Source organism: Medicago sativa, chromosome 1 (assembly GCF_051527215.1).
Source record: "Medicago sativa cultivar Bolivia chromosome 1, Bolivia_mono, whole genome shotgun sequence".
Taxonomy (NCBI): domain Eukaryota; kingdom Viridiplantae; phylum Streptophyta; class Magnoliopsida; order Fabales; family Fabaceae; genus Medicago; species Medicago sativa.
In genome coordinates this window covers 40,151,139-40,164,863 of record NC_140749.1, presented here as the reverse complement: position 1 = coordinate 40,164,863, position 13,725 = coordinate 40,151,139, and the positions used below count along the sequence as shown (strand labels likewise).

At 32.9% G+C, this 13,725-nt stretch overlaps 2 protein-coding genes across 3 annotated transcripts; one reads left to right on the top strand and one right to left on the bottom strand.

The window, feature by feature from the left end:
- The first annotated feature begins 940 nt into the window (after nt 1–940).
- Nucleotides 941–5,832, top strand: LOC146954912 (calcium-binding protein CBP-like). Its single transcript, XM_085719072.1, has 5 exons — nt 941–1,576; nt 3,703–3,749; nt 4,188–4,363; nt 4,877–4,895; nt 5,491–5,832. Exons 1-5 carry the CDS (start codon nt 1,006–1,008, stop codon nt 5,593–5,595), a joined length of 918 nt encoding a protein of 305 aa, XP_085575198.1. The 5' UTR covers nt 941–1,005; the 3' UTR covers nt 5,596–5,832.
- Nucleotides 5,833–7,486: 1,654 nt separating this feature from the next.
- LOC146954911 (uncharacterized) lies at nt 7,487–9,915 on the bottom strand. Of its 2 annotated transcripts, none has more exons than XR_015015535.1 (4): nt 8,835–9,915; nt 8,682–8,760; nt 8,023–8,142; nt 7,487–7,912 (listed from the first exon to the last, which is right to left on the bottom strand). XR_015015535.1 is itself a non-coding variant. In XM_085719063.1 (4 exons), the coding sequence occupies exons 1-4, from the start codon at nt 8,930–8,932 to the stop codon at nt 7,813–7,815; spliced, it is 393 nt and encodes a 130-aa protein (XP_085575189.1). In that variant the 5' UTR covers nt 8,933–9,915; the 3' UTR covers nt 7,487–7,812. The 2 variants fall into 2 exon arrangements, 1 of the variants encoding a protein (XP_085575189.1); XM_085719063.1 differs by having other exon boundaries at nt 8,023–8,138.
- Nucleotides 9,916–13,725: the final 3,810 nt, after the last annotated feature.

The window sequence follows — 13,725 nt, the reverse complement described above, 5'->3', positions numbered from 1 at the left end:
ATGTCACCACCACAATGTCACCCAAGTGCTACCCGATTATTGGGGGCCATCTGTTGTACAGTGGCTTGCTGTAGGAAAAAATCCAATATAAAATCATATTCAAATAAGTTTTATCGTAATATATTATTGATACGAAGTTTTTATCGTTGTTTTAAGAGTGACGAATTTCCATCAAAAATCTGAAATATATAAGAAGAATTCTTCTATTTCAACCGTATTTTCTATATATGAAAGAGTTAGGAATAAAATATATGATCACTTGTTCAAAAAATCAAAGTCCCTTACCACTTAATCTAGTGTTGGTTATTCAAATAAATTTTATTCAACACATATTATTAAGCTGAATAATTTTTTTATTAATTGAACTATATTAACGTAATAATTTGTTCTATATTAATTTGTTCTATATTTTTCCATATGTCCCATATTAATTGAACTAATTTGACCATGTACATTATTCAAATGAGATATTTTGACCATATTTTTCTATAAATACATACATACAAATAATAGTATATAAGACATAATATATTGTTGGATTTGTCTAGATGAATATTTTCAATATAACACTTTTTAATTTTTGTTGATAAATAATTAATGATATTAAAGATAAAAATAATGCATTGACATGCATAAAATAGTCAATTGTGTCACTTAATATTAGACAAATTGATTAATTTTTTAACTTAGGACTTATAAATAAAAAATTACTTTTTAAATTCATTAACTAATTAATATATTTAATTTATTCCCTCAAAAAATATAAAAATGTTGCTTATAATTGAAAATAGACATATTCCAAAAAAACAAAACTCACAACATATTTAAATGAAAATTAAAATAATTTATTTATTTTGCTGCTAACTTTTATTGAAAAACCATTCCACCTCAGCATATATCAGCAATAGCAGTATATAAATCCAGACCTCCACAAACCACTATCATTTGTCTCTACTCTTCTTCACTCATATAATTTTCTCTAACAAACCCTTTTCCCCCTTCAACATGTCCGGCTACCCAAATCAACCTCCCAGTTACGGTTACGGCTACGGCACACCACCACCGTCTCAATCCTACGGCGCACCACCTCCATCCCAATCTCACGGCTCACATCCACCATCATCATACGGTGCCCCTCCGCCATCTCAATCCCACAGCTCACATCCACCATCCCAACCCTACGGCGCCCCTCCTCCATCCCAATCCTACGGCGCACCACCGCCATCTCAATCCTACGGTGCACCTCCTCCAACCTCCTACGGTCAACCCTCCGCTCCTTACGCCGCCCCTTACCAGAAACCACCAAAGGAAGACTCTCACTCCTCCGGTGGCGGTGGCGCTGCCTACCCACCGCCGGCGTATGCAAGTCCGTTCGCTTCACTAGTTCCGTCAACATTCCCTCCCGGCACCGATCCAAGCATCGTTGCATGCTTTCAAGTGGCGGATCAAGATGGAAGTGGTTTGATCGATGATAAAGAATTGCAGAGGGCTTTGTCTTCTTACAATCAGAGCTTCAGTTTGAGAACTGTTCATCTTCTCATGTATCACTTCACCAACACCAATGTCAAGAAGATCGGTACGTACCTTTTCTTCTTCATTCCGATTTTGTGAAACTAGGTTTTCTGCTAATTTGCTCTGTGGAAATGGGTTTTCCGGCGTACGTTGATAAAGTACGCATGCATCGTAATGACTGTTATACCCTTTGTCATACGCACTATGACACCACTAGTACATTCTTTAATTAATTGGATAATTAAATGGTTGACCGTTGTAGTTAATTGCATGCGATTTGGTTTACCTGCTCTACTCTCGAAAACGCGTGTCGTAAATGCTTTTATTTAGAAGTAAATTGCGTACGCGGGGACTTTTTTGTCGTTTATGGGTTATTCTTTGATAGGATCCATTTGACGCGGCTTCTTTGTATTTTTATTCCACGTGTGTGTTTTGGGGGTCTACTTTCTTTTTAAAGAGTATTTTATTTTATTATTTTTGTTTTTTCTTTTCTAAATATTTTGTTTTTTTACCCAAATTTTACTATTTTTGTTGGTGAGTCTATTTGTGTTATAGAGAATTAATTTATTTAATAATCCTGCATATAATAAAAAATTATATTATGGCTATGTTTGGTAAGACATAAAACTGGTAAAGGTCTTACCAATAAAATTTCCATTTATCCGAGATCTAGTCATAGGTAGCAATCCATTCTAAAATTTCATTTTTTATCGCGTGATAAAATAATCCCCCAAACAAAGGAATTGTACAATAATTTATAGTTTATAAGCTCATATAATTAAAAAGACCTGTTTGATAATTGTTATTTTACACGACCTTACATCTTATTTTTATGAGTTCATAGTGGTTTTTGATAAGCTAATTCAAGTAGTTTATAGCTTAAATCTTATCACTTTTTATCTACATTTTACACCTACAATTTTCTTAATTGGAAAAAATAAATATTAATTAAATGCACAATTTTTTTGTGTTATTTCACATTTATAAGCTACTTCAACAGCTAATTTACCAAAAACTACAAATTAAGTTAGCTAGCTTACCATTTCTTCAAAAAAAGTTAGCTAGCTTACCCACTATGAGCTATAATCTAGCTTATAAGTCATCCATTGTAAACTAGTTTTAGCGGTTTAGTGTCCTTTCTGTAATGAACCATAAAGTTCATTATGAGACAATTAGACTCAAATGGATACTCGGGAATGGGAAGCTAACTTTATTGAGCTAAGGAATTAAAGGAGGTAAGGAGCGAAGGTCCATGGTTCGAATATTGGCTAGGGAGAAAAATACTTACATAATAACTAACATACTAATATTTGCCATAAAAAAAAGACTCAAATGGATACTATCACACTCTTTTGCGATCCGACTTCTCTAGAGAGTAGAGTATTATGGGGCCTTCTCATTAACAACAAATCAGAGGTGGATATTGCAAGTATATCATAACAAAACACTAGTTTGTTGAAATGACCACCCTTGATTTGCTCACTTTAGAAGAGTCAAGTTCCATCTTTCGTTAATACGATTTCATTTGAGTCTAAATCTCTCTCCAAGCTCTGTAAGCTTTCCTTGCCTTTTCCGAGCACCCCTGTTTACTGAGATCTATAACAATTGCGGTAAAAAGATTTAAGGGATTGTTATTTCTCTTGGGGAAACTTTAAAAGAATCAATTTTTGTAAAGTCGAGTTTTAAAAAGATATTTTGCCTTCAACCTTGATTTGATTAGAAGTGGTAAAAAATATCTTTTGAATAGTTAAAAAATGAACACGACTTTACATCATCCTCTTAGCTTAAAAGCATTCAAATATAAATTACTTTGTTTCGAATTCAATTTTAATCAAATCAATTCCTTTATAAAACAATGTTCAGCAAACCCTACTTATATGCACATTCAGCAACGTTATTATTTACTGTTCAATCCAGAGCTTGAGATGTAGTATGCGAAATGTTTAAGCTGTAACTGCCTTGTTACAGATACCATACCTGCTATAGATATCCTAGTTTGATGTCCAAGTTGTACTTTTGCAGAAATTAGATTATTTATTTTTATATCTATTATCTAGCTACTGTTGTTTTATTCTTTATGCAATATATTCTGCTTCCCTTAATCTAACGTGCTGTTCATCGATTGGTTTTAATCGAAACTTTTCGCCATCTTCATTCTTCACTGCTTGAATTTTGGACTTTGTAATGCAGGACCCAAGGAATTCACTTCTCTGTTTTACAGTCTTCAGAGCTGGAGGGTATTTTCATCCTTTTTCAAAGTTTTCCCCTAGTTAATCTTAATTCTCAACTTAGTGTGTGTTTGAATTCAAAATGGAAAGAGTTAACATTGATTTTACCTATCAAGCATGATTATGGTGAAAATCAATATGGAAAGAGTTAACATTGATTTTACCTATCAAGCATGATTATGGTGAAAATCAATATGGTGTGGAGGTTATTTTAAATCAACATTAATATGATGGTAACTTTTGCATGAGGGTTGAAAATTTTATACCAAGCTTTGCATCAAACTTGTCGCTTGAGGAAAAATATACAATTATAAATTACTTCTCTTAAAACTTAGCTTTAACTAAATCAGTTCTTCAAAATCATATTCTTTCAAAATTATGTTTATGAAAGGACAAACTATACTGTCCTTATGAAACAGTGTTCTAACTAACTGGTTGTTGTTTCAGGGAATATTTGAGAGATTTGACAAGGATAGGAGTGGCAAAATCGATTCAAATGAGTTGCGAGATGCGCTGTTGAGTTTGGGTTATGCTGTTTCTCCTGTGGTATTGGACTTGCTCGTCTCCAAGTTTGACAAAACTGGTGGCAAAAACAAAGCTATCGAATATGACAATTTCATCGAGTATGGCTTTGCTACAACTCTTTTTCTTTTATTGGATTTACTTTTATATAATTATAAAGGATTTGGTCTAGGTGTCTTGTTTTCCAGAGGTACAGTATGTTATTTTATTATGACTAAAAAGAGATGAAAGTTGTAACTATAAAGCCTTGGACACTTGAATTTTCAATGAAAATGGACAAAGTAGTAATTAACACAGGAACAACTAGTTGAAATTGAAAAGCAGTAGTCATGTTTTTTTAATCCTCCAATTTACCAACAAAAGAACTATACCATTTGATCTCCCAACCCAACCCCTTAAATAATTTGTTATATTGATTTATTCATTTTTTTGTTTGTCAACTTTCGTTTGAAGTCTTTTAGTTTGAAGTCAACTTTCGTTATTTAAACTGGAGAAACTTTCAATAAAGTTAAAATTTTCCCTATATACCAGAACTATGATTTATGTTTATCCTTGTCTGTTTTGGTGTAAAATGGATTGCTAAATTGATTTTCTTCCTTTGTTTGCTGTTGCAGGTGTTGTCTTACTGTGAAGGTGAGCTATTACACATTTTATAATTTTACCAGTTTCTGCAATTAAAATTACATCTTACTATTCTTATTGGATACTGTGTGTTAAAAGAAAATAAGCAAAAGGAAAGTTATAGGGGTTTCAGGGCTTCGGTAGCATAACATTAGACACTGCTGATAGAATTGCATTCATATGTACACTAACAAAACTATATACACAACCTTTTAAATGTTTGCTGTTAGTGTGTTATTAAAACTTCTGTGTTGAAAATCATAACATTATTATCACAGATAATGTTTCGTGAATTATGGATATGTAATGTGTTTGCTTAGCTTTATCATTAGCAGCCACGTGTAACAGGAAATTGATTTTCACTTCCAATCTCCTATGGTTTCACAACGGCATGATGTTTTGTTGGTAGTCAACTCTAGAAAAGCAGACATTCTTTTTTCTGATTTTTTTTGTTCTGTTCAGTTGAAAACATGAAACATATTCAACCTGGTTTTATATCCTAGTATGAGCCATAAATTTTGTTCTAACTTAGGTAGCTAGAATTTAATCTACGATATGTTCCTTTTGGCAAGATAAAATATCTGACTTTAGTTTGTGTGTATTTCAGGGACTAACTGACAAATTCAAGGAGAAGGATACAGGGTATACCGGCTCTGCAACATTTTCCTATGAGGCGTTTATGCTGACTGTCCTGCCATTCCTGATAGCTTAGGATAGTACTGGTGTACATGTGGAGCTGTAATTTGGTTTGGAGATAGATGTGTGTGGTCGAATCGAGTACTTTGGACAGCTTTTAATATGCTCTTGTTTCCTATCGTTTAGCTTTTAATATGCGTTAGCATTTTCCTATCAGTAAAAACAAATCCTAAAATACTATGTTTTCAGCCTGTTGATAGCTTTCTTCTGGTCCTGTACTTGAATGAAGTAATGAAATTGAGTTTCGTAATAATGCTTAGTCGGTGATCGTAATAATGCTTGCTCCGAGCTTTATGCCGATGTTCCTAAATGTTTGATTATGTGATATTTAATGAAAATTAGATAAGGCTTTATATGTGAAAAAAAAAATGTCTTTGTATATTTTTAGAATTAATTTGCATACTGTTAAGTTTTACATTGTCGACAAATTGCTATCATTCGTATGTGAGACTTTAGAAATAATTTAGTTAAAGGACTTCAGAAATAATTATGGTTAAAATTTAAGGTTTTAAATAACCCGATTATGATTGATTGCTAGTGTAAAATCAACAATGAAGTAAATCATTTTTATATTCAATTTAAGTATAGGTATTCACATCCCTAATGCTCTTTGGTGCAACACACGTTATGATAGCAACTACACATAAAAATGACATGATGAATACAGCAACAAACGTTAAGAGGGGTGACATGATGTTATTATTTGGAATAATATCATTTACTTTTGTTTGGTTGAAAACCAAAATATTAAAGGTTTCCTTCAAAAAAAAAACCAAAATATTAAAGGTTAAAGAAGACTTACTGTTCTTGCAAACAATTCTAAATAATTAATTTCAAGAACAGCTTTGAGTCATGCAAACTGTATGAATAATTAAAATAGAGAACCTTGTAATATATAACTTCTTTGTCCAAGCTTAAACTTCTTGTATGTTGTTTTTTCCAAAAGAATACCAACATTAGAGTTAATTTCCACCATTGGATTAAACGAAATATGATGGAACTTGTTGATCCATTGGTGAAAAGCACACTTGTGCACGGTGTAACACTATTTTGCTTGTAGACAAAGCCTCCACTTTAAAATGAAAATCTAAAGAAAAAAAACAATTAAATAGGCCTATGAGAAACAAGCAAGCTTGTTTGGAGTATTCAACTAAGTGGCTCTCAAGAATGTTATTTCACAAGTATATCTTCATCAAGGGTCTTTATTTTCTCTTTCAGCACATTGATCTCAGAGTTTAACAACATATTCTGCTCACTACATTTCTTCACTTTCTCTCTCACACATCTGAGACTATTGAAGTTGAAGATCACTTTGAAGACAGTTTACACTATCGACTTTCTTCAACATCTGTAACATTGATGAGTTTGCATTGCTTGTTTGTGTAATCCTATTATTGAGTTGTCTTGTTATGTTTTACCTTAGGTTTGGGAACATAAAAGCAATTGTCCTAGGAGGTTTCTCCGGATGACAAAAATAAGGGCATGGGAAGACCTCTGGATTTTACCAAAAATATTGGTCATGATATCATAAGTTATGTCTTGAATATCCAAAATCAGAATGGAGATCCTGGTGATATCAATTACTTTCCTTTGCCTTATTCCTAAGATTAAATATCCTAAACTTCCTACTGATTATAGACCTATCGCTCTATTCAATTTAATCTTAAAAACTATAAATAGAATAAAAATGATCATTCCTAACATTGTTAAATGCTAGGAATGATCTTCCCTTATTAAATGCTATTCATAATTTGTGATGAGGTTATCTCTGGTATAGTAGCTTCTTACCAGAATCAAGGAAAAATTCATGGTATTGCTATAGCTAGAAATGCTCCTCCCATTTCTCATCTTTTTTTTTTTTGCTGATAAGAACATGGTTTTCGTACGACAAATGGGGACGAACCAAATCATCTTATGGACATCTTTGCAGACTATCAACGGATTTTAGTTCATAAGATCAACCTCAGCAAGTCTGAAATTGTGTTTAGCCCAAACATGCTTCAGGGTGATAAAAATATTTTAAGTCCTATATGCCTATTCATATAACAATAACTTAACCAAACAAAGAGAATTTGGCAACCCTGGTGTCATTTCACTTCTTAATGTATATGTTGAGATGATCATTTCCAAATGTACACAGAAAATGTTTACAAAGTATGCCATCACTAAAAAAAATAAAGAAGTTACTAATCACACTTCCTGACATATGCCTAAAATTTCACTATTGAAAACTTTAAAAATGCCTAAAAATCACAACAAGAATTCCCAAGAACAAAGTGAAAATGAAGCAACATCCCGAAGTGGAAGCTGCAGAAGAAGGTGGTGGACTCGAGCTGCAAGTATAGAAGCTACTCAAATTAGCAAATCTATCTATTATAAATAGATAAAAATTTCTAAAAGTTGTTATTTAAAATAAAAATTCAATGGAAGCATGAGAAGTTACGTTTGTAAGCTTTTGAGAGAACCACAAAACAGAACATAAGCTGGTTTACTATTTCTGTGTCTCCGTCTTCTTCCGGATTGACAATCTTCAAATACGTTTCTTGCCCTAGGTGCCACCTGTCTAGGTCATAGTCACCAAGTTCGTAGTTCGCTTCGGTACGTGGCACGGGTTCGGGTACGCGGTACGCAAGTTTTAAAAAATTGGGTTCGAAGGGGGTATACAGAGTCGGTACGTTATTTGGGTTCGCGGTACGTTCTAATATATTATTCGGTACGTTGTGAATAGAATAAATTATTTAGTTAAAATATATGAGTAGAAATATTGATATCATCACTTTTTTTGTGAAAGAAAAAATATTAATATCATCACATTCATTCAAAATCCGAGCCTTGCATAATTTCCCTAGTTTTTTTTCTTTGACAAATTTATCTTTTAATAAAAAAAATGTATTTTTCTTTTAGAATAAAATGTATTCCTACTATTGTTAACAGCTATTTCCAAAGTAATTTAATTATGTGACGAATTATGTGACTATGGTCTAGGTTTTATAGTAGTAAATATGCAAAGAATAAGTCCCCATCAATGTACATATAACTAATAAATTTAAAAATTGAGAATAAATTAGTTCATTAATTAAAAAAAGATACTATAGAACACACCTGAGTTGTGCTGCTGGAAATTGCATCCCACTCGTTATAAGAGTTTCTACCATTTTCCGACCAATCTCCATAGTCCATCCTAAATCAAAGAAAGACTGTGATCATCAAATCATATTGTAATTAGTTGCACAAGTGAAAGATGACGATTCATACCCAACAACGAAAAATGAGTAGCCATCCAGATGAAAGTTTTGTACCGTGGAATCATTGTTTTGAAATATAATTTCAATGAATCCTTTTATAGGTACCATTGATTATTGATGTGTCAATAACTGGCGTTCTATTCGTTGGATTGCTAGGAAAGTCAAATTTGTAAATATCTCGTAATTGATATTTGTCAGCTAGGCAAAATGGAACGTCTGGCTTACGGAATGAAATTCCGTTGATGGTAGCTCGAGTAGAACCTTCAATTGTCACTGGCGGCATAACTTGGAGAACGTAAGTGTCAGTTATATTGATCAAACCATACCGAAAGGATCCTTGAGGATTAGGACGAGGTCCACTGGCAGATGTGTTTCGCCTGACCAATATCATTACAGAGAAATCAATGTATAATAGCAATGTTGCCAATCAATGATTGGAGAAAATAATGGTTTGTGTATATATTCTACTATGAGAAACTATAGCTTTCAACTCAAACTTCCATCTCAAAAGCAAAGCAAGATATGTTAAATTGAGTATAATGAATTGAAAATATCAAGGTAAACAAAACAGTAGGTCACAATGATTGACTCTTCATATATGTTGATGAATATTTTTAACTATTATTACACGTTAGTTGAATGTCGCAAGGGGAGTTGTTGGAGTATAATATCATTTTGGTCCGTAAATATGTGAAGAGAGGTCACTGTAGTTCCCGAATGCATCAAAATTACAAAAGCATCCTACAATGTATTGACCAATACGGCAAACTGAAGGCATATTCAAGGACTAAAGTCATTAAGGAAAGACACATTCAAAGATACCAATGACTAGGCTTAACACATTGAAGGACCAAAATGATTGTTTGCTCTGGTTGCTATCACTCAAATCTTGTAACCGGTTACCCTTGTGAAGCAAGTTATAGGTGAATAGTTAATATATTAACCTGACTGACAATCGCAAACGATTTTGAAGGCATTTGTAAAATCAACACTAAATGAAATATGCTTCCTTTTATATGATGAAATATGCTTCCTTTTGGTGTATAAATATTTGATTAATATACCAAATTATAGAATGTGTGCATTAGAAAATGGAGAGGATCTAAACCCAATAAAATAACCCGTAATTTTAGTGAAAATAAGATTTCATAGTTGTCGCGCCATTTTTCGGACGGTCGAAATGCCATTTTATTGGCGTTCGACCCACTTTTTTTATTTCACGACTGAACATTTAATTCTTTTCAAAAGAAAGTGGAAAAAGGTTCAAATACCACATTTCTAGGGATTTAAGGGTTCGGGGGTTGGTTATATTTAGGGAAGGTGTTAAGCACCCTAAATATTCGTAGTACTCTACGAGAACCTCTTGATTTTATTTAAGTTTTGTGCTATAAACTTGCTTGCTTAAAAAATGGAATTCGCAATGATAAAAGAAAATAGAGACCTAGTTTATCTACATTTTTATTGATTTGGAAGGACGCATGTCCTTTGCCTACGTACCCGTGAGGGATCAAAACCTCGTAGTTCGGGATAAAAATTGACGTTTGATTGTTTTTGTGTTTTTTAATAGTTTTTGAAAAAGGTTTCAAAATGAAAAGCCAAATGGCAAATTGGAATTTGTTTGTATTTTTTTATATTGAAAGAAAGATGACTCAAAGTAGAATTAAATTGTTTGATGATTTGATTAAGAAAATAAAATGAAAAGACGATCGCTTGATTTATGATCAAGGTTTGTTTATAAAAATATTTTAGTGATTTTGATATATTTGAATGTTTTTGTTGTTTTTGAATATTGATATGAAAATTATATAAGCAGAATGAGAAAAAATAATGTTAAGCTGAAATATGAGGTTATCTTAACACGGACCAGAGTACTCTGGAGAATGATTATATAAGCAGAAATATAATATTAACAGTTGATTTAGGACCAGAGCACTCTGGATTAATTTAATTACCAAGGACCAGATTGTTCTGGAGGATAATATAATATTAACAGTTAATTGAGGACCAGAGCACTCTGGATTAATTTAATTAACAAGGACCAGATCATTCTGGAGAATAATTAAATTAAACAAAAATATAATATTAACAGTTAATTAGGACCAGAGCACTCTGGACTAACTTAATTAAACAAGGACCAGGTTGTTCTGGAGAATAATATAATATTAACAATTGATTTAGGACCAGAGCACTCTGGATTGATGTGTGTATTCAATGACAAAATTTAAATATGCATATGATAATACTAGACGTAAGAATGTGATGCAAAAATAATAAAAATGCAAAGGAAATTAAAAAAAATGCATGAAAGAAATTAAACGAATTTAAAAATGCATGACAAAGAAAATAAAAGAGGTCAAACGAATTAAAAATGCATGAGAAAAATAAAAGATGTTAAACGGAATTGAAATGCACGAATATAATAAAATGCAATGCAGGGAGGGGTGCAATAAGTAAACAGGGGGGTGCAGTAATGAAAAAAATCAAGCTGGGCCTTAAAGTGAAAAGGGGCGCATGGGCCTGGAGGGGAACCGGTTCAGACCGGTTCAAAGACTGAACCGGTTCGGTCTAGCATTATATATATAGGTGGGGGCGGTTTTTTTATCATTTTTTCTTTCATTTCTCTCTCTAAAGGGGAAACTAGAGAGAGAAGCTCTCATCTCTCTCTCCCCTGACTTCTTCTTCTCCGGCAGAGGGAGTGACCACCGGTGGTGGCTCCGACGTGGCGGCCGGCGAGCCATCGCGGCAGCGCCGCCGCGTCGGAGCCCAAAACGTCCTTTTTTTTAATTTTTCTTTTGGCTTTCTCTTCTACTCCTCCTTCTGGACTCGTTTCTTCCCTTCAAAATGTCAAAACAAAAGCCAATCGGCCTAGATCTAGAAAGGTTTTAAAAAAGAACTACCTTTTGGATGTTTTTTGGATCCGGTTATGTGTTGAATCGGCTGTGTTGTACAGTGGTTCTGGATTCGGTTTTGATATTGGGTTGTAACGGTTTGTTTTTGTTTTGTTGATGTTGTGGTTTATGCGTGTGAAATTAGTCTCTGATGTTTGAGGTTTTGGTGAATTGGTTTGTGAAAATTGTTGGAATTTTCTTTGTGAAATTTTGTGAGTTTATGTGTTGCGGCTGATTTGTATCGTTTGATTGAAAAAGCTGTGAAACTGGCTGTTTGTTTGTGTGTATTTTGCTGGAAAAAATTCTTTGTGTTGGATCGAATATTTCCTCCTTTTTGCTGGAAAATTCCTCCTTTGTTGGTTGCAGGTGTGCTCGTATTTATAGACTTGATTGAGACATCATGTCTGAACAAGGGGGCGACAGAAATTGCTTTAGGGAACATGACAGCTGCTTGGTGCTGGACTTGGATATTTTTGGACAAATTTTGGACTTAAAATAAATAATAATAATAATAATAATAATAATAATAATAATAATAATAATAATAATAATAATAATAATAATAATAATAATAATAATAATAATAATAATAATAATAAAAAGAAAGACCAAAAAATAAAAAACAAAAATGACGTAAAGAATAAAAAAAAATAAACATTTAAAATGAGTTTAAAATTAATTAACTAAAAGATAAAAAACTAAAAGTAATAATAAAAATTGAGAGAAGAGGGCCCGACTCGGAACCAAAATATGAGGTATTTTAAAATACCTCTCTGCCGAATTTTTCGCTGAAAAGTCAAGGACTGATTAGAGTCAAAGGACACGTGTCGATGTATGAATGGAGGATCCTTAGGTCAAAAATTGGGGTATGACAGATGCCCCTATTTAAGTTTTCTTCGTTCGGAGGTTTTGAATGGAATCTTTGATTCGATCGGACCGAAGAGACTTAAATACCAAAAGTGCACCAATTTTGACCTAAGATGTTATGAATGCAATACTTATGAATATAATGGTATGCATGTATGCGGTGCAATTATGAATGCAACAATGATAAACATATGCCGATTGAGGGACAAAACTGACAATGATTGCCGGGGAGGAAAGAATGTCAATTACCTTTGAAGTGATAATGGAGGACATTATGAGGAAAGAAACTGTCTAATACTTTTGAAGTAGTAAAGTCGAACGCAACACTGTCTATTACTTTTGAATTAGTAAATACGAACGTAACAAGCAATAAAGGTGTCTATTACTTTTGAAGTAGTAAAAGACAAAGTCTGTTACCTTTGAACTGGTAAAGACGAACATGACAGGAAATAAAATTGTTAATAACTTTTGAATTAGTAGAGGACAATGTTTGTTACCTTTGAACTGGTAAAGACGAACAAGAAATAAATATGTCAATTACTTTTGAATTAGTAAAGGACAATGTCTGCTACCTTTGAACTGGTAGAGACGAACAAGAAATAAATATGTCAATTACTTTTGAATTAGTAGAGGACAATGTCTGCTACCTTTGAACTGGTAAAGATGAACATAACATTGAAATAAATTTGTCAATTACTTTTGAATTAGTAAAGGACAATGTTTGTTACCTTTGAACTGGTAAAGACGAACAAGAAATAAATATGTCAATTACTTTTGAATTAGTAAAGGACAATGTCTGCTACCTTTGAACTGGTAAAGACGAACAAGAAATAAATTTGTCAATTACTTTTGAATTAGTAAAGGACAATGTCTGCTACCTTTGAACTGGTAAAGACGAACAAGAAATAAATTTGTCAATTACTTTTGAAGTAGTAAAGACGCGTCTGTCACCGTGAATTAGGTGAAGACACACAGTGTAGGAGAGAAACTGTCTATTACTTTTGAAGTAGTAAAGACGTGTCTGTTACCTTTGAACTGGTAAAGACACATCATTAAGAAATAAAATCGTCTATTACTTTTGAAGTAGTAAAGATGTGTCTGTCACTGTGAATTACTAGAGATAAGATTTTGAACAAACACTGGGGA